The sequence below is a fragment of the Vespa velutina genome, chromosome 11 (genome assembly GCF_912470025.1).
Source record: "Vespa velutina chromosome 11, iVesVel2.1, whole genome shotgun sequence".
Lineage (NCBI taxonomy): Eukaryota > Metazoa > Arthropoda > Insecta > Hymenoptera > Vespidae > Vespa > Vespa velutina.
In genome coordinates this window covers 1,947,450-1,969,949 of record NC_062198.1, presented here as the reverse complement: position 1 = coordinate 1,969,949, position 22,500 = coordinate 1,947,450, and the positions used below count along the sequence as shown (strand labels likewise).

The window sequence follows — 22,500 nt, the reverse complement described above, 5'->3', positions numbered from 1 at the left end:
ATATATATATATATACATATATATATATATTATATTTATATTTATTTTTTATTATTTTTATTTTTATCTTTTTTTTTTTTTAAATTTGAACATCGTACGTCCTTGCAGCTTTGTCAGCGATTCAAAATATCCCAGATTGATTAATTCGCGTTGCAATTTTCTTTCTCTTTTTTTTCGCAAATTTTTTTTTTCTATTTAATTTCGCAATTATTGTACGTCTTCGAAAGTTATCAATCTTTTAATTGCGGTTAAAATAAGAGGAAGACCTCGATCGTTCTTCGAAGATTTTAATAAAAAAAAATCAATAAAGAAAAGAAAAAGAAAGTTAATCTTCCACGTAACACCGCGACTTTTAGGTGATAATGGTCTTCTCGGTCCAAATAAAACTGAATAATAAAATAAATAAATAAATAAATAAGTAATTATGCATGGGAAAGAGAAAAATAAGTGCAGACTACGGGAGAAAAATCTCGTGGGGGGAAAAAAAAGAGAGAAAAGAAAAAAACAAACCACAACTTTACGTCGTCAAAAAAAAAAAAAATTATAGAAATAAAAAAAAAATAAAATAAAAAAAGTTTCGCGGCGGATGAAGGACGATGAAACGATTTCTTTTGTATCTGATTTAGATTCACGCACGGTGGTCATCGAACAGCCATCGCACTCGTGCAAACTCTGCGGTAAATCTTTTTGGAATCGGGACTCGATGTATAAGCACATGAATATGCACAAGGGGACGACCCAATGTCCGGTATGTCACAAAGTTCTCAGCCGTACGACACACATGAAGCGACACTTGAGAAACCGCCATGGCTGGCTCGGTGTTGGCACCACTGCCGCTGCCGTCGCCGTTGAGACGACGACGACAGTATCAGGGAATGCTGCTTCTGGTGCTGGTATTTCTGGTGGTGGTGGTGTTGGTGGTATTGGTGGTGGTATTGTTGGTGGAAATTCAGGCGGTGGTGGTAGTGGCGGTGGTGGAGGAGGAGGTGGTGGAGGTGGTAATATTAGAAATACCACCCCCATTACTGTTTCTTCGGTTGCGGCAGCAGCTGCTATAACACAGCAACAACAGAGAGTCTCAGGAACTACTGGGAGTCCTACTATTGAGTCCACTGGGACTTACACAACTATACGGATTAGAGAAAGCAGCGTTGAAAGAATCACCTCTAGTCCTATTCCTTAGTGCGCGAGTACACTTACCTATCATGGGAAAAGCAAACAACTCCGTCGACGTAAGAGAGGTTTTACCAATTATTGAAAATATCGTCATTTTTTTTTTTTTTAGTATCTTCTCTTCTTACAGTTTCTTTTTTCTTTTTCTTATTGGTTTTTTTTTCTATTTTTGTTTTTACGATATAACTATTGGTAATCCTCTATAACTCTAAACAAAAAGTTATATATTAACTTATACTAAATGACTTGTAGTAATGTACTAGTAGTAATGTAACTACTAGGCAATATATCTATATGTTTAGCTAACATTACGTTGAGTGCCAAATTGATTTAATTTAAAAGTTTATTTTAAAATTAACAAATCGATTTATTTAACTAATTTCTTTTAATTTTTCTAAATAATATATACAAATTCATTTTGATATATTATTAATATGAAACTTTACTATTTTAAGAAATAATCCTTTTTCTACATCTAAATAAAAAAAAAATCTTAAAAATGTTTTAAATCAAGTCTGCAAAATGCATTCAATATGCTAACTAACAATTTATTTTCGATGGAATGAATTACATTATGTTATAGAGGGTTATATTTCTTAGTTTTAACATTTTAGAGGGCTCTAATTCAACATTACTGTTAATGTTTAAATAATTTATCTTTCGGTCCTCCCATAAGCTGAAAGGTCTTTAACGTGCAATCTCGAGATCGCAATGAACGTTCTCGTTAGTCAATTTTCGTGCCATCGAAGTTATTTTTCGCTCACCAAAGAAAGTTTCTTAACTTTAACCAAATTTAATTGCTTTTTCCAAAGATTTTCTAGTAATTATTATAAGATTGTAACTTTAATAATTGCGATTATATATATGCAAAGAGAATATTATATATATATATATATATATATATATATATATATATATATATATATGAAATAAATATAGTAGATACACATATAGTAGATATAGATATAACTATAACTATAGAAAATATAATTTTCTTTTAAAAATAAGAGTGTATTTAACATAGATATTTCTTTTTATTTTATTTTATATTTTTTATCAAGATTTTAGAGCCCTCGAAATTGTTTATAAGTTTCACTCGTATAATTTTATATAAAAATAAATATAACGAAAAAGAAACAATAATAGCAAAATTTTTCAAATCTCTTATTTATAGCTTTTAATAACACACTCTTACGTTCGTCGGAGTATCTAATTATTATTGATGCCTATCTTAAACTTCACACCCTAGTCATTTGTATACACACACACACATATATATATATATATGTGTGTGTATGTATATGTGTGTGTATATGTATGTGTGTGTGTGTGTGTGTATGTATGTATGTATGTATGTATGTATGTATGTATGTATGTATGTATGTATGTATGTATATGTTTGTAATATGTGTGTATATGCACGTAAATGAGAGATGAAACGGGGGAAATAAAAAAAAAATGAAAAGAAAGAAATCTAGACATGTACAGTATACATGCGCGGGTATAAGTTTTGTAACCAAAGATATACAAAACGAAAAGAAACAGAAGAAGAAGAAGAAAAAGAAGAAAAAGAAGAAGAAGAAGGGGAATAAAAAAATAAAATATAATAAAACAAACAAATTATTTTATCTAGTCAAATGAGTTCGGTACTTAATAGCAAATAAGGAGGAATGTGCATTTTCTTGTTGTATGCGAAATAATAGTTAATAATATTAATGGATGATTGCAATACTGTGCACTGTGGATCGTCGGGTTATAATAATTGGGACGATTGAAAAATTCATTAATAAGTGTAAGGCGATGATGATGATGATAATAAAAAGAAGAGAAAAAAAGAAAAAAAGAGTTGATGATCCTATGCATAATGTAAAAAATGTGCTTGGATTCTCATATCTCATGCATAATTAATTTTTTACTCTAACTTATTGTTTATTTACGTTTCTTTTTTCTTCTTTTTTGTTTTTCCTTTGTTGTTGAAACCATCTCGATATTTTATTTGTTTTTATTAACAAAGATTTTTACTGATATTAATTATTTTATTATGAACCTTGCTTGATAAGTAATATAATTACTTCAAAATTTTATTGTTTTATTTCTTTTTTAAATTATAAATTAATAACAAAATTCAAGGAGTTAAAAGTGAATTCGTTAAAAAAGAAAAATCTAGTCAATTGCGAATGATCAGCAAGGATTCTATTAGTAGATAATTATTTAAACATTATAATTGTAATTTCAACGATTATCTCTATATAGATGTCTTCTTCTAATCTAATATTTGCTACGATATCTTTGTGCTTAGTCCCGTTATCCGATTGTACATCACTTCTTTTTTTATCTTTCTTTTTTTCTTTTCTTTTTTTAATAAAACATTTAGGATATATATTTAGGAATGTCTATAGTTCAATTTTGTCCCAGACAAAAACTCGTTCATACGATCTACATTTATGATATTAAATATACTCATGTATCCTAATTTTAAGCTCGGAGACTTGCCAAATATATGCATCTTGGCATGTGTAATACCATCGGTTAGATTCATTTTCTGTTTTATTTCTATTATTATTTTTTTTTTTTCGTTCGTATATTATTATCCAGCGAAGGGTTTAAAAGAAAAAAGAAAGAAAAATGGATATCATTGTATCGTTTCTCATTTAGTATATTACTTTTGTTTGTTCATTTTGTTGCTGTTATCGTTTGTTCTCTCATTATTATTATTATTATTATTATTATTATTATTATTATTATTATTAATTTTTTTTTTGCAGTGTTTAATTTAATTTAAATTTTACCTCTCTACAAGTATGCACGAAATTAATTTATTAACGTGAAACTTTAAAGTTTCCGTTTCGTGCAATTAACAAAAGAGGCTAAATAAGACGCTAAAAAGAGACAATTATAATTCGTTATGATATCTGTCTCTCTCTCACTCTCTCTCTCTTTCTCCCTCCCTCTCTCCCCCTTCTTTTTCCATTTTTTTCTCTCTCTTTCTTTGTCTCTCTTATTATGGTTAACTGATGTTAACATTATCGTCGATGTGAAATGCATAAAAAAAATTCGTGGTATAATATATATATATATATATATATATTAATAACCTTATGAAAAAATAATCGTGAAAATGATTCGGTGTATATAAAATAATTCTTAATAACGATTTATAAATCAAAGCTAGTTACAAGTTGCCATAAAAAAAGCGTATTGCAATTATACTAATTAGATTTTAATTATTTTACGAATAAGTCATACGTGAAGTTTTCTTCAAATCATAAACTTAAGTTTCATTGATTCTATACTTTACGATTGTATACTTATATATGTATACACATACAGAAAGATCCATTATGTATTTTTATTTTTACGTAAATCTTAGATATATGTGTATACAATTCAACATATTTAATTAAAAAAAGCGGTTGTCCAAAATGAAGTTTTATTTTATTACGAAGAAAATAAATAAATGATTGAAAGAAAAAATAAAAAGAAAAAGAAAAAAATTGTGCACATTCCTCGAAAGCCACAATACAAAATAAGTACAAGATTTGCCAGTTATTAATTTAGGTGATTGATATTTCTTTAGTTGATTATTTATAAACAGAAAAAGAAGCATATTATATATATACATACATATATATATATATATAATATATATATATAAAATATTATAATATATCATTACGTAATCTTACGTTTTGCTTAACCAAGGTAATAATTGTAAGTGAACAAAAATATGTGTGAATAAAATGTCAAAAAGTACGAATTCATTAACGTGAGTCCTTTCTTTGATATCGAATATCCGAGTGTAGTTTCATTTGCGATATTAATTTTTATTGTCTAATTAAAACAATTGTACAATTATATAATCTATATATAAATATATATATATATACACATATATGTGTGTGTATGTATGTATATGTGTGTGTATGTATATATATATATATATTTATATAAATACACATACATATACATAATATATTCGAAGAATCGTTCTCTCGCAAAAATTTGCACTTGACGGTACTGCGCTTCTATATTATCTTTATGAAGTAAGTATATTAACAAATTCGTTCAAATGATTACTATGTAAACGAAAATTCTACAAATTATCTATTAAATAATGTATCAAATGAGAAAACGATGTATTCGATAGTAATATAATACAAAGCGACTTCGTCATTTTAATCTAACGTATGTATGTATATTTAAAAGCACAGAAATTATACGATTTATTACTTATCTACACGTTTATCGAAAAAGCATGTTATATATAAAAGAAAAAAAAATAATAATATATTAGATTATAAAACATTATACTTCAAATATTTATAATACTAATTCAAGATATTAAACTTAAAGGCTGTTAGAGGTCACTTTTAACATAATTAATCTGATAAGAAACGAAGGTAAAAAAAAAAAGAAAAGCAAAAAAGCTGGATTTAGAAACGTGTTACGTGGATTAACTCGAAAACAAAAATGGAAATGAATGATAATTAAATCCGCCATTTTGTTTCCGGTTTCATTGCGTTTTCAATTTATTTATTGATTGATTCATTGATTGAATAATTTTTTATGATTTTGCATCACCACCACCGACAAAGAGTAACAAATTAATATATACAAATTCTAATCTCAATTATAATCGCGATTATTAAACATGAATGATACTACGGATTAATTTTATCATTTAAATATTGTCACGAGTCACGATTTATGTTTTGTCAAAAGCTAAGTTTCGTTCGATGACTTATTTATCCTATGAGTCGTCCACCCTTTATAACACTCCCCCAACCCCGCCCCCTTCTGTTAATACGGTGCACGTTGACCCACACGCATTTTCCACAAAAAAAAAACTTGTCATTATATATTTAGCATACTTCTAAACGTTTATATTATTAATTGCCTCGAAATTCGCACAAAAGGACGATTACATGGATTTAGAAGGCTCTGTGAATAACGTGAAAGTAGCAAGCTTGTTACGTTTTTAGTCGTGTGCTCATGAAAAAAAAATTTGCAAACTGGAAGTACACATACATACATACATACATGTTTACATACATACATACATACATATATACATACATGCACACATACATACATAGATATCATACACACTAATCACAAAAACCGCCTTTTCGCTTTCAATGGTTTGTGTTCAGCATTATCATATTATATAAATGAAAGCTTCCCTTAATTATATCTACACAGAGATATTCAAATTACAGGAATATTTAAATAACTTTTTAATTTAACATAATTTTCAATGCGCGAAATTTAAAACGCTACTTCGTAAAATTCCAAAAAAGAAACAATCAAGACTGAATTTGAAGTGTAAAACGATCTCTCTTATTGATAAAAACGATCATTTTTAACGACAACACGATTGCACGTAATTCGAACATGCACTCGTGACTTACGTATATTTTTCCAAGCTTTTATATTAATAAATAAAAATAAAATTCAATAAAGAAAATTAACAGAAAGAAGTGGAAAATAAAAGAAAGAAACAAATAGAAAGATAAAGAGATAACGTTGATAAGGATAAATAGTTTAAAAAGTCACGAAGGCATAAATCACGAACATAACAATCGTACACGTAGAAAATAAATAATGATAAATTTATGTTACATGTTCTTATCTCTCTCTCTCCCTCTCTCTCTCTCTCTCTCTCTCTCTCTCTCTCTCTTTCTCTCTTTTTCTCTTCTTCTTTCTCTTTCTCTTCCTCTTTCTCTCTCTCTCTCTATTTTTCATTGTCTTTCCAATTCCTTATTCTCATGTCTCCTTTCTTACATACACGTACACTTACTAAAAATAGACACGTATACATATACATAAAGCATACCATGCATTGTAATTGCAAAGGCTTTTTATTATGAGGAATCACGCGGGTCACGTGGCTATTAATGTGTTGCAGGGGGGGTGGGACGCAATTGGAAGCATGTTGGCGATACAACTGGTCAAGTGGTGGTGCAGGGTCCAGGACGTTTTTCCTGCAGACTCTGCGGAAGCGTTTACAAGCACCTTGCTTCGCTGACCCAGCACCTTGAAGTGCATCGCAACCAGACGACCTGCATCCTATGTCACACCACTCTCAGTCGTAGAACCGACCTGCGACGTCATATGCGTCTGAAACATAACATGCAATGGCAAAAAACGATGCAGAGGCAACGCAATCCGAGAAAAAAATTGGACTCGTAATTTAAACGATCGTCTATTGGTTTTTTTTTTTATCGGCGCGACAACTATTTTTCTCTCTCCTCTCCTGTTCTCTCTCTCTCTCTTTCTCTCTCTCCTCTCCCCTTCTATCTCTCCCTTTCTCTCTCACCCCTTCTCTCTCTGTCTCTCTCTCTCTCTCTCTCTCTCTCTCTCTCTTTCTCTTTTTCTTTTTCTCTATCTATAACACAATAAAACAATCGAGTCAACATTTGATTTATTTCTCGGCGCGTCGAAAAAGGAATTTTTTTCCTTGTCCTGCAATATTGTTTCTTTTTTTTTTATATTTTATGTATATTTACTTTCCTCTCACCATTCATCATTCTTGTAATATCCCTCGATCAGTTTTGTTTTTAATATTTATTGATCGATCAATAAGTAAATTCGACTTCGAGGGCGCGAAATTCAAAATTTTAACGAATAATAATGTGTAATAATTCTTTTGCTTATTTATTTTTCTCTTTCTTTTATTTATTTATTTTTTTTTCTTCTTTTCTTTTCATTATATTCTATTGAAATTGATGAAGAGGATGGTTTTGAAACATCCGTTTGAATACACGTTCTAAAGTGGAGATAAGATATACGAAAGAATGGTTACATTTGAATATCGAAAATTAGTAGATATAATATATTAAGGATAATCGATGATCATTTACAAGTTGTCCTTTATCTTAATCGTGAAAGCTAATATCTATTGAAAAAAGGAAAAAAAGATGATAATAATAATAATTATGCAAATGCATAACATGCTCGTTTTCATTTTCTAGTCGCCGATGACTGAGTTTAGAGAATAATTCTAATTAATATTTGTGATCTCTCCGTTTAGATTTTGCGTTAGTTTATTTATTTATATATTAATATAAATATTTTTTAGAGTTCCTTTTCACGTCATCAGCCTCATGCTCTCTCTCTCTCTCTTTCTCTCTCTCTGTCTCTCTCTTTCTTTCTCTTTCTCTTTCTCTTTCTCTTTCTCTTTCTCTTTCTCTCTTTATAACAAATCATATGCAAATTTTCATTTCGATTTTGTATTACTATTCTGAGATACAAACTTGAAAAAAAAGTTTATAAAACTGAAAGAAAAAGAAAAAATGTGCAAAAAAGACAAAACTTTGCTCTTATAATCAGCCATATCCTTTTCCAGCGATTACTTGCAATCATAAATCGATTTTGTATCATCCCTCATAAAACATCATCTCTTTTGAATCGGAAATCATAAGTTGACATCCCGTAATAAAAAAGAAAGAAAGAAAAACAAAAGAACGAAGAAAAAAAGAAAAAAAAATCGATCGGATCTTCATTGAAAAAGTCGAACGAACAAAAATCGAAAGAAAGATCAACTTCGTACCTTTTCGTAAAAATTATGTTCAAGTTTTTTACGTACGTACACATACGAACACATTATACATAGATACCAAGAAACTCGAAAGAAATGAAGGAAGAAGTTAAAAATAAATAACCAACAAAAAAAAAACAAAAAAAAAGAGAAATGGATATAAAAAGGTTTTCTTTGTGATCGACGATGGTTTTAGCTGCTTCGAAATCACCGTATAGACAGTGCCTTACACGCGGCTATCTAGTTTCCATGTTTAATGCATTATCTTTTCAGATATTTACCATAGTTGAACGACACAATGTAAAGATTATAAATTATCTATAGTAATGACCTGTTGATTTTGTTACCGGCTTGCCATGATGATTAACCCCTTGCAAAAAAAAAAAAAAGAAAAAAGAAAAAAAGAAGAGAAAAACCAAAACAAATATTATGTGACACAGAGAGCTATAGTATTTCTCTCAACTCGACGAGTTCGACGCTAAGAAAGAAATAATGAAAATTTCAATAATTTCATAAATTCGATCGAAATCAAGAAAGATATGTGTATGGATTACGCGATGTTACATATGTTCGAAGAAAATTATTTACCGACAAAGAAAAAAGAAACGCGAACGTTGAAGAACGCTAGCTGAGACAAAGGTCTTGTAAAATATTTACACAAAATTAGCCATTTATAATAATAAATGTAAAAATATCGTTCCATTTATGGAGACACATGCTTGATCGTAACGTTGTGCATACGTATAAGTCGTTAATAATATATGATATATATGTGTTTGCGTGTGTATATATATATATATATATACACACACAATATAAGTGATTGTATTCAATTATAAGTAGCTTGAGTAACGTTAAAAGAAAACTATCGTAACTCGTTGTAACCAATCAAATATGGGACGAGAAACTTATGATTGGCGTAAATTTATCCGATTTTTTGTAAATTTATTTATAACAGTATTATTATTTTTTTTTCTTTTTTTTCTTTTTCTTAAGAACGTTGCGTTATGGTATAGTAAAAATGAGACCTCCCTTACTTCGATAAAATATAACGCTAATCAAATCTAAGATTAATTTGATTCAAATTTTGATCACGGATTTTTTCATTTTTGTTTTGTTTGTTTTTTATTATAATTTTTATGAATAATATTTTTGTTGAAATAACATTTATTGATTATTCCGTCGATTTTGATCGTAACGGTATTTAGAATGATTATGATAATTACTATAAATGCTGCGTACGCACCTATGCAAATTTGCATAGTAAGTGTTGCTTATACATTGAATATTCGTATTTATTATTATATAAGTGATCATTCAGAAAAAATTCTTAAGTAACGTACTCGTGTGCACATAAAAAAAAGAAAAAAAGAAAAAAAATAAAAAAGAAAAAAAAAAGATAAAAATGCAATGGCGAGAAAATGTAATGTTTGCTCTTAAGCCGTTAATCTAATTTATCGACCTAAAAAAAAATTAATGATTTACTCGGTCGGTAATTCGTTAGATGAAAAACTAAAATACTGAAATACAAAAATTTTGTAAACTAATCATTGAAGATGATTGCCATGATTTTTATTCGATGAAAGTACATAATATAACAAGGGGACATGTTTGATCATAATAACATGACGAAAAAGAAAACATTTAAAAAACGATTTAATTGTAAGAAAAAATCGTATAACATAGACGTAAATGAGTGTATACGTGATAACGAGATTCTTCAAAATAACACGTAAATCGTTTTTATTTCCTAAGAATTTGTTCAAAAAAGCAAAACATGAAAGACATTGCATGGTCGGTAAAGAAGAAATTTTCGAAATTTCTAAAATACGATTTAGATTTTAAACCGGCTAAGGAGCATCCATCGTAATAAGTACGTTCGGCTTAAAACTAATTTGCACAAGAAGTACGTAGTAATATATATAAATAAACAATCGCAATGCAAAAAACTAATGCGTATTTATTTATTTCTAAGTTTAATAATGATATAAACGAGAAAAAAAGAAACGAAAAACAAAAACAAAAAAAAAATGAAAAAGCACCGATTAAACGTGCATAGATTGATTCACAATGATCATAGACGGAGCTATTCTGTAGATACAATGACGTTGAACGTTCGCGTTATAAAGAACGAATATTTTTCGTTCTCGTTAAATACGTATGTATTTTATTATAGATCTTATATCTGCGAGTTTGTAACGTAATCAAAGGCAATGTAAGACTATGCTTAAAGATGTTATCGCTGTAATGTAAATAAAATGATTTGTGATGTACCTTTCCTGTCCAATTTTTCATTCTTTCAATGAATTATATATTTTACGATCGGTTTGCAGTTTAATTCGCAATCGGTTTCCCGCGCTTTTAATTATCTCAGAGTACAACCTGAAGAATTCATAATCTGCATCACAATTATATATGAAATATAACTAAAAAGCACTAACGTTTTGATAACATTTGAATAAAATGATGTAACATTTGTTAGTGTTATGTTTTTATAGAACTTTTTATTTATATTGTAATCTATTCTTGGAGTACCATATTAATATTTAATATTACATGTAATCAAACAAAATGGGGGATTTAAAAAGGATTTTCAATTAATAATAATTTTGGAAGGTAAATTTAAGTATAAATTTATAGAATCTTCGGGAACAAGGAAACCAGCACGAAATATACAAACTTCTTCTGTATCTCGGCTTCTACAATGCAAGAAATGTGGTGTTACTTGTACAACGCAACACGCACTTCTACGACACATCACATCCAAACATGAAAATTCATCGAACGTTGCAGCATATTGTGGGATCTGTCATCGTTTCTTCAAAACTAAATGGAGCCGAGCAACTCACAATAGTAGATATCATAGAAATTAAGAAGCAGATTTATTTTATCTTATAACATATTAACGAACAGCAACAGTGTTCATTTTATTTCTAATTCTATGCTATAAGAACATTGAACATAAAAATTAGAATTTAAATCTATGTATATTTCATACTTTTTCTTAAGCAAACTTTGTGTTATCAGTATTAGAAATTATTAAAACTAGTTAATACATTTTATGTTATGTCTTATAATAAAGTTTTTAATCTAGCTATTTTAGAAAAAAAAAAAAAAATATAGAGAAAGAAAACGAAAACATTGAAAATTAAATATTATAAGTCTGCGATCATTTATTCACTGTCGTTTTTCCACTATGTGTCATAGATTTAAATAGTTACTGCATTGAATTAAGTAAAAACCAGTATATTTAGAAGCTAAGAAATATTTTTAATGGTCACATTACAAACTCATCATTTATAGCTAAGATATATTGTTAAATATTCATATATTGTGAATGTAATCTTTGAATAACTTTTAAGTTGCAGGCTCTACTCGAAAAACTTTTTAATTAGAGTAAGTGCAACTTTTAATAGGTTGATGTATTGTTTTCCTTACAAGTAGCCTCGTGCATTTGCTTTTTAATTAATCACAAAGTCATATGAAAAACGAAGTATAGTAATTATAAACCTCCCCTTAATGCAAGTACCAAATGCAGCACTGATCCACCTTGTACTTTATAATCCTGTGCTGTTTTTTCGTCGTTCCTGAAATCATATATGTATATATTGATTTAAACTGATGCATTCTTAAAAGATATGAATTATGTAGATTCTAAAAATTTGAGATTTTCTTATAAACAGTATTACTACTATCTTCATTATAATATAATAATTATATCATTAAGCTATAAGTATATGCTACATTAATGTTTAATAATAAATATCATTAAAATTGTTCAAATCTTGAGTATTAAATCAATTTTTATACTTTATAGTTTCTTTAAAAAAACAATTTAATAAATATACGTACATCTGTTTGCCAGAAAATATTAACCGCTGCTGTTGTGGCGGTATTCCCTCTTTTTCTTCCACTCTTTCTTTGATTCTTTCTACTTTATCAGTAGGTTCTATGTCTATTTCAATCTATAGAATTGATAAAGATTATCTATTGCTAATGTACATAAAATCAATCATATATAAAATACATTTTAATAGAATAAATAACTTTTAATTTACAAAAGTCTTTACAAAGTGTCTAATTCTTTCCAACTCAATAAACATAGTAATGTATTATGTTACTATTTTATTCAAAAATACAGATATAATACCATTGAATATTTTAATAGTCACGTTGATTTTAAAATACTTGCCTCTTTCCCTGTGAGAGTCTGAAAAATAAAAATTCAGATAATAAAATGATAGGTTAACAATAGTTTTATAAATTATGTCAATATATTATGTTCTTACCTTCACTTTGATCAACATATTTGTAATATTGTAAAATAATATTCCTAATGTTTAAACTATTGTAATTAAATTATCACTAATTACTCGCAAAATCTGCCGGTATATAAGATTTATTGCTTTTGAAGTAACTTCAAATCAGTTGTCGCTTAATAATTCTAAAACTTGAACTTTTATTCGGTTTCATCTCCCTCTGATGGTGAATAGAAACTTAAATGCAAAGGTGCATTTTCAATCTGCTGAACGGAATTCTCGAGAATATAAATGGACAAAAAGTTAAAAAGGCAATTTTGTCCTTATTTACCAATAATTAAGCTTTTCTATTTTAAACATTCTTGTTGCATAATGATTGAACTTATATTTATGAAATACGCATTACATATTGCGTATTAACACAATTAATATATATTTAATGATTTTATCAATATGTATTCAAATTCAATCTAATTAGTTTTATAATATTTTGCATAATATACTGTAACTATAAAATAAAAATTAAATTGTTAATGATATTATCTATCATAGCACGTGTTGTGCTATGTATTAAAATGTTTAATTTTTATAAAATACACAATATTGCATATAATATAATGTACTTTAGATATACGAGTAATGTATTAAAAAAATTACGATGTTTTTACGACAATGTATTAGACTAGAATGAGGTTATCTTAGTGTATGTTTATTAATATAGGTTAAGAGTTTTACTATATTGTTTACATTTGTACTAGAAAATTTGAATTAGAAGTTTGTGAATTGTTGATTAATAAGTTGAATTAATATCAAATTATTTTTTTTTTATTTAGATATATTTCCTCGACTATTGTCTTATTTTGGATTAACATTTAAATTAGAATTTTCTGCGATTTGAAACATGGAGGTTAATGTTGATGATGTTGTTATGCCAGGGGATATTGTAAAAGATATTTTTAAAAATGATGTAAAAGAAACAGTTGTATTGGGACCTGGACTTCGACGTGAAGCTGACACAGTTTTTATTTGTAAAGCTGGTATTCTGAAAAAACGATCTCCTGCTGTATATTATGTAAACAATTATCAAAAACGGTTAGATTTTTAATATTTAAAATTATTTAAAGTTACATCTTATTTGATATATGCTTTTCTTACAGTTATGTACCTACTCGAGGAGAAAATGTTATTGGTATTGTCATCCAAAAAGTAGGAGATATATTTAAAGTAGATATAGGTGCAAAAGAGAGCGCAGCTCTTTCCTATTTGGCATTCGAAGGTGCTACAAAGAAAAATCGTCCGGACATCCAAGTTGGAGATATTGTGTTTGCAAAATTACTTGTAGCTATCAAAGATATGGAGCCAGAACTTGTATGCGTTGATTCTCAAGGAAAACAAAAAAAATTAGGTGTTTTAAGTTCAGACGGTATGCTATTTACTTGCACCTTAAATCTCGTAAGGAAACTGCTTAATCCAGACTGTCCATTATTTAATTTTCTTGCAAAAAACCAAACATACGAAGTTGCCATTGGTATGAATGGAAAGGTATGGATTAAAACAAAGTCGGTACATATAACTATCGCAATTGCTAATGCAATTCTAGCAGCGGAGTATATATCTCCAGAAAAGATGCAAGATCTATGCAACTCAATTGAAAAAACATTACTTATGTTAACATAATAAATAAAATTAATATAATTAATAAATACAATCGAAATACACAATAATTATGAATGATTATTTATTGTATATTTATAATGATTTTTATAAATAAAGTAGCATGACTTTATAGTGATTATAATGACAGTCATCATCACAAAATGTAAAATGGAAACTACAAGTAGTAGATGTAATTCCAATTAAAATACATTATCCGTATATTTTAATATATTAATACAGGAAACATGAGATAAACTTGTAATTCCAAAATCATATTTTAAAGGAAACAGGATATAGGCATTTCTCCTGTGTCTTGTGTGCTCTTATTCCGATTGCAATTGTATAATATGTTGCGCAGCTAGAATACTTCTAATTTGTTATTACCAAAACAGTATTACATTTAATATGTATAAAACTTGAAAACCTGCTACGCGTAAAGAATATATGTTTGCAAGGCCCAGCTTTTTCTAAATGCACATTGATATTATTTGTCATTCTTTCTTTAGCTTATACTTCAGGATTTGTATTTCTGTGTTTTTATTCCAGGATAAATTAATCTAGTTTTTTTTTTGTTTTTATTATTATTATTATATAATACACAGTATTACTAATAATTGCAATCAGTAAAAATCTAAATGTAAGTGGTGAGTAGAATGATCTTGTGTTTCTCTGATATGTGCCTAATGTTTGTTCTCTGACTTACTGCAGTGAAAGTACTACATCCTAATTAATGATAGAATTAGACACTCAAGCACAACCTTTACTTTCTCCATTTTCTTTGTATAAATACTTAAACAATACTCAAATTATGATAGAAATATTCGACTTCCATATATTGATCAATAAAACTAATATAGAAGACATTTTTGTACTTGATGGAATGTGCAATATACATTATTTTAATGTTAAACTAAATAAATATATTAGATAATCATTGGTCAAGTATTATTAAAAAGTCATTTGCAAAGGTTTTATTACCTAAATGTTGTAATTATTATTTTTTTTTTTATCTGTGCTTCTCATCTTTAATTATTAAGATCAAATTGATTGTAACAAGATAATATTATAAAAGAGACCAATGATTTCCTAATATTTTAATTAATTATCATACACTGAATGAATTGTTATAGACCATCTATCTAAAAAGCAGTATTACTATAACTCAATATTCTAAATGGAACATTTCATATTTTTACTAATTAATATAGTAAAATTTTTAAAATATTGGAAAACAAATAGGTACACAACGTATAACTATAACAGTTGATAATATCAATAATAAAACATTATATTACAATAAGCTCTATATACCAAATACCAATTTTTCGATATATTGGTTTGTTATAAACGAATAAAGAAAATTTAAGTTTATAAAATTAACTATTATTTAATTAAAATCAGTAAAATAATAAATCATTTCATTTAATATTATTTTTCGTGCTTTGGCCTATTATGTTATTAATGATATTTATCTATTTCATCACCACTTAATGAAGCATGTAAAACTAATGTTGATATATCAATACATGATAAGTTTGAAAAGCATTTGTGATTTTTACAAAATTATGAGTCATTAGAGATGTTCTTTCGTGTTATTAAATTTGGAAAAATATTCTCGACTCATTCATGTGAAAAACGTGATATTGATAGGGTATTATTTCTTTTAATTTTTTTTTAGTACTCGACAAAATAGTACTCTATAATGCATGAAAGGCATCATACTTTGTTAATAGCACGTTTTGACGATAGGCCTTTACATAAAGATATAATGTCATATGGATGTAAAGATATTTTGTAAAAATCACAGTAGCTTTTATTCTCTTGGTATGTCATAGGCAATATGTATGTTAGGGACGATTTATGGTGCCATTAACCACCATTATTCTATTATATGGTACTGTGCCTTATCTTACTTTTTCACAGGATTGTATTATAGTCTCATGAATATAAAAATACCATATAACTAATTCGGAAAGTGCCAAAATTTCATACTATTTTTATATTCTACTTTTAACTATTTTGCAAGCTAAATAAAAAAATACAATATTGACAAATAAATCAAGAGAATATTGGCTTAGTTAAATGATTAATCATTTCTAATGATTACGCATGAAATCTAGCAACTCAATTAATCATTTTGTGCAATTCCAAATTGTATTAATACAACCCTGTTAACAAATTAATAATTACAAGAATATCCTTATTATTTAACATTGCGAGTGATATTTGTATCTTTTTTTTCAGGCTTTGGTATATTAGTAGTGTTACTGATTAATCGAACAATCCTTGACTGTTTTTCTCAGATAGCTTTGGTAAATATTATTAGACATTTAATGTATACTGTCTCTAATATGATATACTTTAATGAAAATGACTAATTTTATGATTAACTTATTATATAAGTATTTAAAACCTGAAGTGCCATACCACAGAACTATACTTTTTACATGAACAAGAACATTGGTTCGTAAATAATCGTCAAAAGTAAAACTAAATCAAGTTAATGATTTTTAGGCAACTAAAACTTAATTAAAAGATAATATTTCTTTAACTATACATTTAACAAATATTTCTCAATTTCATTAATAAAATCATAATATACAATAAATGTCTTTTTTTATTATTGAATTGAATAAAAAATATTGAATGCAATATATCTAAATCTCATGGTTAATTTATACTATCCAGAAAAAAATAATTTTGTTTGACAAGAGATTTTTTGCATGGTAAGCAATGGACATATGAAGCATGTCCATTATTTTAGAATATTTAAAATAATATATCCCTGTCTCGTTTAAGCAGGGAGTAATATAAATCTTAAAAAAAAATCAAGAAGGAACATTATGTACTATACGATTTATGCCAATCAGCAAATACGTTGAACTGCTGTTGAAGCTCAAAATTGCACCATAAAATTGTGTCTACGTGAATAAGTAGATAAATATTATCATTGCATTTTAGCATAATTATAATTTACATATAAAAAATTGTCTTTGCTTATAGCTAAAATATTATCATGCCTTGGCTATATAAATATATATTTATGTTATTATTCTGGTATTATCATATTCTTATATTTGTTAATTAGTGTGTATATATGTGTATATATATATTTATGTGTATATATATATATATATACCATTCACAACACAGAGTGCATAGTACGAAGCTATATTAGATCTGTTTATCCCTATTGTGATATATTTGATACATTTCAGATTACATTAAAGGGAGAAACAGATCAGTGAAGCCTCAATGTAACAACGCACAACCAAGTTTTATACAACCTTTATGCACCAAATTGCCTTACTTGGTGATAAGAGCAAGTTTAAAGTTTATACAATAAGCTCAAGTAAAAATAAAAATTTCTTTCTGCTCTATTATAATATCATAGCAAAATTAACATAAATAATATAAAATTCTTAGTAGAATAAATCTTGACACACCTGCAGTGTATATTTAAACAAAATAAATTTTAATAATACTCAAAATTATCAACAGATCATACTTTTTAAGAATTTTAAAATATACTTTATATTATACTTATAAGTATATTTTATACTTAAATAAAATAGCAAATTTCAAGAATATCGTAAAATAATAGAGACATTAAATGTATGGAATGTTTTAACATTAATTGACCAAGTGCGATCTAATATCAGCTAGTCAAGAATATTGCAAATAATATTTTTATATTATTATCGAATATAAAAACTTTTGTGTGAAAAGTCAGATCTATGAGTTGATTGTATAAAAATTTGCCTATCCTATCATGAAAAAATAACAAAATTTTACAGAAAGGGAAAGAGAAGATTCAAGTAATTTCAGTAGACCTACACGTTCTTTATATTGCATCAGATATTTGTCGAACTTCACTTATCTTTCATTAAAGGTGTTATCCAAAATATTTGAAGTATTCTATTTTAATCCTAAATCTGCTTAAAGTATCAATGTTATAATTGGTAAAAATCTGTTAGCATTTGATACATAAAGAGACAATTACGATTTCCTGTATAACAGATACTGTGATCTTTGCGTTTCTTCAAAAGTAGTTTATCTTTTGACTTATACTTATCAAAATCGAGTTCTTTTTTTTCATACATTTTCTTTTATGTTATGTTATTTGATTTTCGAACTTATAATTGTTGATAATGATATAAGCTTCATTATATTTTGAACACTTGGTCATAATTATTTTAATAAAACATGAATGCTCTTTTTTATATAAGCAGTCAGGAATGACAGTGATATAAAGCAAAGTTATTTAAGATCATTAAGATCTGAATTGCACTTACATGTTGTTAATTGATACTGCTATGGTTATCAAGATTATATCAAAGCATATTAAAGATTGTAATCTATAATGGAACATAATTATTTAAATAACTATTAAAAATACTGAAGCATCAAACCTTGTATAATAATGTTACTAACCTTTCCTATTACAATTATAAATAAATAGCATTCTCTTTGCATGTCACGAAAAAAATATGTAATGCACATTACGTTGCTTAAAAACTATCGCTTATTAAAGTATTTTTTAGAATCAGTTTCATATATAACAACAACGAAAAATATTATATCTTATAAAAATGTAAAACAAATCAACTGTTACAATCACTTTTTCAGCACATAAAAAAAAATGTTTAAAATCGGTAATAAGTTAATTAATATTTCGAATGATAAGAAGTGCACAGTTTGAAAGGATATTATTATACATATTTTTTTCATGAGTCCTCAAAGATAATTATATTAAAAATATAATTGATACCCCTAATTTATGCAAAAAACAAGTTTATGCATAATAAATCAGATCTTGCTTATACAACTTTAGTTTTTCCAATTATTATGTTCTATAGAATTATCCTTAGAATTACAGTCTTACTAAATAATTTTTGGCTCAGAGGAGTTTCTCACTTTAGCTCCGTTAACGAGCAACAAGAAATTAGCGAGTTTAATGACAAAATGTTCTCAAAAATCTACTTTGCCATTTCACAAAGTCTAGCAGAGTCTTACTTTTGCTTTGAACACTTTACATTGTATTGTGTCTAAAAAATTTAGTTTATCAGGATGCACCAAGCATTGATACATACTTACACATCTATGTGGATACAAACATGATTCCAATTTTTTTTTTCATAATTATTATAATTCTTTCTATAATGGCCCTGCATTTGTTGCACTTTTATAATCGCGTCAGGGTATTTCAAATACAACCTATACACTTATGATATTTAAATCATGCTCTTACCATTCGTTAAAAAAATCCACGATGCAGAAATCTAAATTAATGATTGCTAGAGTCGTCTGGGCTGCACTACGTTGTTATTATTTAGGCGTGTTGTTGTTTGATTGTTAAAATTTTCATCTTGAGGAATATGTTCTGTCCTTTCGTCAAAAAATCCGGGATTCAAAATAATATTTGGGACAAGTTCAATCACCTCCTGCTCCTCCAGCTGCGCTGCAATTTCGGAACGGAGATTAATTTTCATTGGCCTAGGCCATTGATTATATTAGCTTCTACCCTGTCCCTTTTTGTATTATTTGTCAGGTATGATTGTGCTTCTAATCATATACATTGTGTTGCTAATAAACATACACTAATTTATATTATTTACTGTTGACCTGACAAATAAATGTGCTACTTTTATTCTACCTTTTCATTACCAAAGATATGTTCTAATACAACGTATTTATCTAGGCCACAATGCTCTACCTCTATTATGGTATTTACTATTCATTACACCTATCATTTCTACATAACCATAATCTTATATCAACCACCAACACTTATTAAACATATTTACACTTATAAATGTTAATACATTTATTAATACCTTTTACATGATATTAATAATTTATTTAAATATACAGTTTATTGGTAATTAATTAATAAAGGTTGGCGATTAAAGGAAACAATTCAAAGGATCGTAGGATCATTCCTAGAAATACTATAGAAGTGCTCTATTAGAAAGGCAAACTGTCTGAAGAGAAAGATTTGATAGAGTTACCTTAATACCATAGATTATAAAATGTGTGCAAAAGTTAAAAAAGTGTTACAATGAAAAATTGATATTAGAAAATTTAATTAATAATTAATAATAAAAATTTGCAGAGCGCTTGCAGTAAGGAAAGATTAGTGAATAGTAATTGATAGAATTATTAGAATAGAGTTAAGTTGAAATTGGGAAATGAGTAGCTGATTTAAAGAAAGCTAGAGATTAGGGCCATAGATAAGTTGAATGACTTGTGCTGCTGTTATTTCTGTCACGAAATTGTTTTGTGTTAGTGACAAGTTAAAAAAAAGTCCACAAATTAAAACATTGACGTATATTTAATATGTTGTTAATAGAATGAATTACATTTATATGAAGTTTAAAGATTTTAGTTTGATAGCAGAAAAAGCAGCATAGAAGAGATAGAGTAGAAGCAAAAGCTTTATACACAGTTATTAGGAGATGCTTACAGGGTGCCTTGCACTCACGATAGAGGAGGTAACATGTACCTATACCAAGAACCAAAAGTGTTCCCATAACAATGCCTACTGCTGCAACCCAAACACGGGTGTCAAAATCTTCTACACCCGCTAATAAATGTCTTGCAAGTTCTAAAACAATAATTTATATTGATATGGAAGATACGATACTAAATATAATATATGTACACATATATACAATACTATTTATTTTAAAAATCTCATCTTTCAATACTATTTAGTAATAATACAGTGCTTACCCAATTCCTCCACACTATGATGGGTATGATTTTCAACTTCCACTATATCTCCTTTACCCAATTGATTGGTAGCCCACACTCGAAAGGAGTAAGTTGTGTTTGGCACCAAGTGATACACGTCAATTTGTCTCTAAATTGTTGGAAAACAATGACATTAAAATAAATTCAATTAAATTCTGAAGGTTTAAGCTATTATAAAAATAAAAAATTTTAAATTTACAGAATTGGGAGGAATGTGCGTTGGTATGATGGGCTTCCATTGTTCTGGTTTCTCACCCTCATTTGGTTTTAGACGATATTCGGCAGTAAAGTCTATGATAGGATATCCACCTGTACCACCGACTTCCCAAAGAATATTAGCCAATATTGTAGATGGCTTTACCCAAACATTACGTAAAGCTGGTGGAGGTGCTAAAGTATAATTCATTTTATTTTATTCAAATTATATATATTAGAATTAATTTTTAATTGTTACAAAGTTGAAACTTACTTCTAACTTCTACATTTATTCTGGATTTCACAGCATCCACATCGTCGTCCAAGGTACAAGAGTAATTTCCTGCATCATCTGCGCTAACATTTACAAGTTCTAGCACGCCATTAGACTCAACTTTTAACCGCTTAATCTGTCCATCTTCACGTCCTTCTCTTATCCACATTACTTCGCGAGAATCTGTATGTGGAAGAGCATCTTCTTCTGCACAGGCTAATGTAAGATCTTGACCTACATCTATGGCCACATGGCGTACTTGTACTAAAGTTGCTACTTCCTGCCATCCTAAAAATATTAAATTCGTTAACTCTTTTAAATATTTAATAGTTGTCTATACTTTTTACATTAACTTATCCAGACATTGCATTCTTGTTTTGATACAATAATGAAGCAAATTATAAAAAAATGTACAGCAGTTCACAAATATAAAAATAATAATAAGGATAAAGACAGGTTATTTTATATTACAGTTTTTATAATGATTTTATGTATTATATATTTTTTCATTATTTCATTAATATGTTTATTAAACCAACATAAAGAAAAATTAAAAGAATTAAAATTCCCAAAAATACCTGTGTAAAAAAATTCATATCTTGTGTTATTGTAAAACGTGACGTCGTCGGTAAAAAGTCATTTAAAAA

General features: G+C 27.7%; 4 protein-coding genes across 15 annotated transcripts in view; 2 read left to right on the top strand and 2 right to left on the bottom strand.

Moving 5' to 3' along the window:
• The window catches only part of LOC124953062 (protein bric-a-brac 2-like), a 32,638-nt gene extending 20,698 nt beyond the window's left edge, over nt 1–11,940 (top strand). Inside the window, exons 6-7 of one of the 5 annotated variants that reach the window (XM_047503928.1) lie at nt 627–748; nt 11,354–11,940. In XM_047503928.1, coding sequence (XP_047359884.1) covers nt 627–748; nt 11,354–11,611 — 380 coding nt within the window. In that variant the 3' untranslated portion in view covers nt 11,612–11,940. Of the gene's footprint in view, nt 1–626; nt 2,043–7,081; nt 8,735–11,353 lie in introns of those variants that run through there. The other 4 variants (XM_047503933.1, XM_047503934.1, XM_047503931.1 and 1 more) reach the window with 4 other exon arrangements.
• Nucleotides 11,941–11,962: 22 nt separating this feature from the next.
• On the bottom strand, nt 11,963–13,221 carry LOC124953066 (NEDD8). The gene is made up of 4 exons (XM_047503947.1): nt 13,003–13,221; nt 12,906–12,923; nt 12,566–12,678; nt 11,963–12,300 (listed from the first exon to the last, which is right to left on the bottom strand). Exons 1-4 carry the CDS (start codon nt 13,018–13,020, stop codon nt 12,216–12,218), a joined length of 234 nt encoding a protein of 77 aa, XP_047359903.1. The 5' UTR covers nt 13,021–13,221; the 3' UTR covers nt 11,963–12,215.
• Nucleotides 13,222–13,396: 175 nt separating this feature from the next.
• LOC124953065 (exosome complex component RRP40) lies at nt 13,397–15,489 on the top strand. 4 transcript variants are annotated; one of them, XM_047503945.1, is made up of 3 exons: nt 13,397–13,608; nt 13,806–14,064; nt 14,130–15,489. In XM_047503945.1, exons 2-3 carry the CDS (start codon nt 13,874–13,876, stop codon nt 14,647–14,649), a joined length of 711 nt encoding a protein of 236 aa, XP_047359901.1. In that variant the 5' UTR covers nt 13,397–13,608; nt 13,806–13,873; the 3' UTR covers nt 14,650–15,489. The 4 variants fall into 4 exon arrangements, with proteins under 4 accessions (XP_047359901.1, XP_047359900.1, XP_047359898.1 ...); XM_047503944.1 differs by having other exon boundaries at nt 13,397–13,664; XM_047503942.1 differs by having other exon boundaries at nt 13,397–13,675.
• Nucleotides 15,490–18,447: 2,958 nt separating this feature from the next.
• Nucleotides 18,448–22,500, bottom strand: part of LOC124953064 (contactin-2) — a 4,901-nt gene continuing 848 nt past the window's right edge. Inside the window, exons 1-6 of one of the 5 annotated variants that reach the window (XM_047503941.1) lie at nt 22,432–22,500; nt 21,854–22,141; nt 21,584–21,774; nt 21,364–21,493; nt 21,095–21,235; nt 18,448–20,089 (exon numbers count right to left, since the gene is read on the bottom strand). The exon at nt 22,432–22,500 is cut by the window's right edge and continues 81 nt beyond it. In XM_047503941.1, the coding sequence (XP_047359897.1) occupies nt 19,926–20,089; nt 21,095–21,235; nt 21,364–21,493; nt 21,584–21,774; nt 21,854–22,022 (795 nt within the window). In that variant the 5' untranslated portion in view covers nt 22,023–22,141; nt 22,432–22,500 and the 3' untranslated portion in view covers nt 18,448–19,925. Of the gene's footprint in view, nt 20,090–20,430; nt 20,640–21,094; nt 21,236–21,363; nt 21,494–21,583; nt 21,775–21,853; nt 22,142–22,431 lie in introns of those variants that run through there. The other 4 variants (XM_047503937.1, XM_047503939.1, XM_047503938.1 and 1 more) reach the window with 4 other exon arrangements.

Coding starts and splice junctions, on each gene's coding strand:
- LOC124953066 (XM_047503947.1), bottom strand. Junction 12,301..12,565: donor ATATTTTCTGGCAAACAGAT/GTACGTATATTT, acceptor ATATGATTTCAG/GAACGACGAAAAAACAGCAC.
- LOC124953065 (XM_047503945.1), top strand. CDS start 13,874: ATGGAGGTTAATGTTGATGATGTTGTTATGCCAGGGGATATTGTAAAA. Junction 14,065..14,129: donor GTAAACAATTATCAAAAACG/GTTAGATTTTTA, acceptor CTTTTCTTACAG/TTATGTACCTACTCGAGGAG.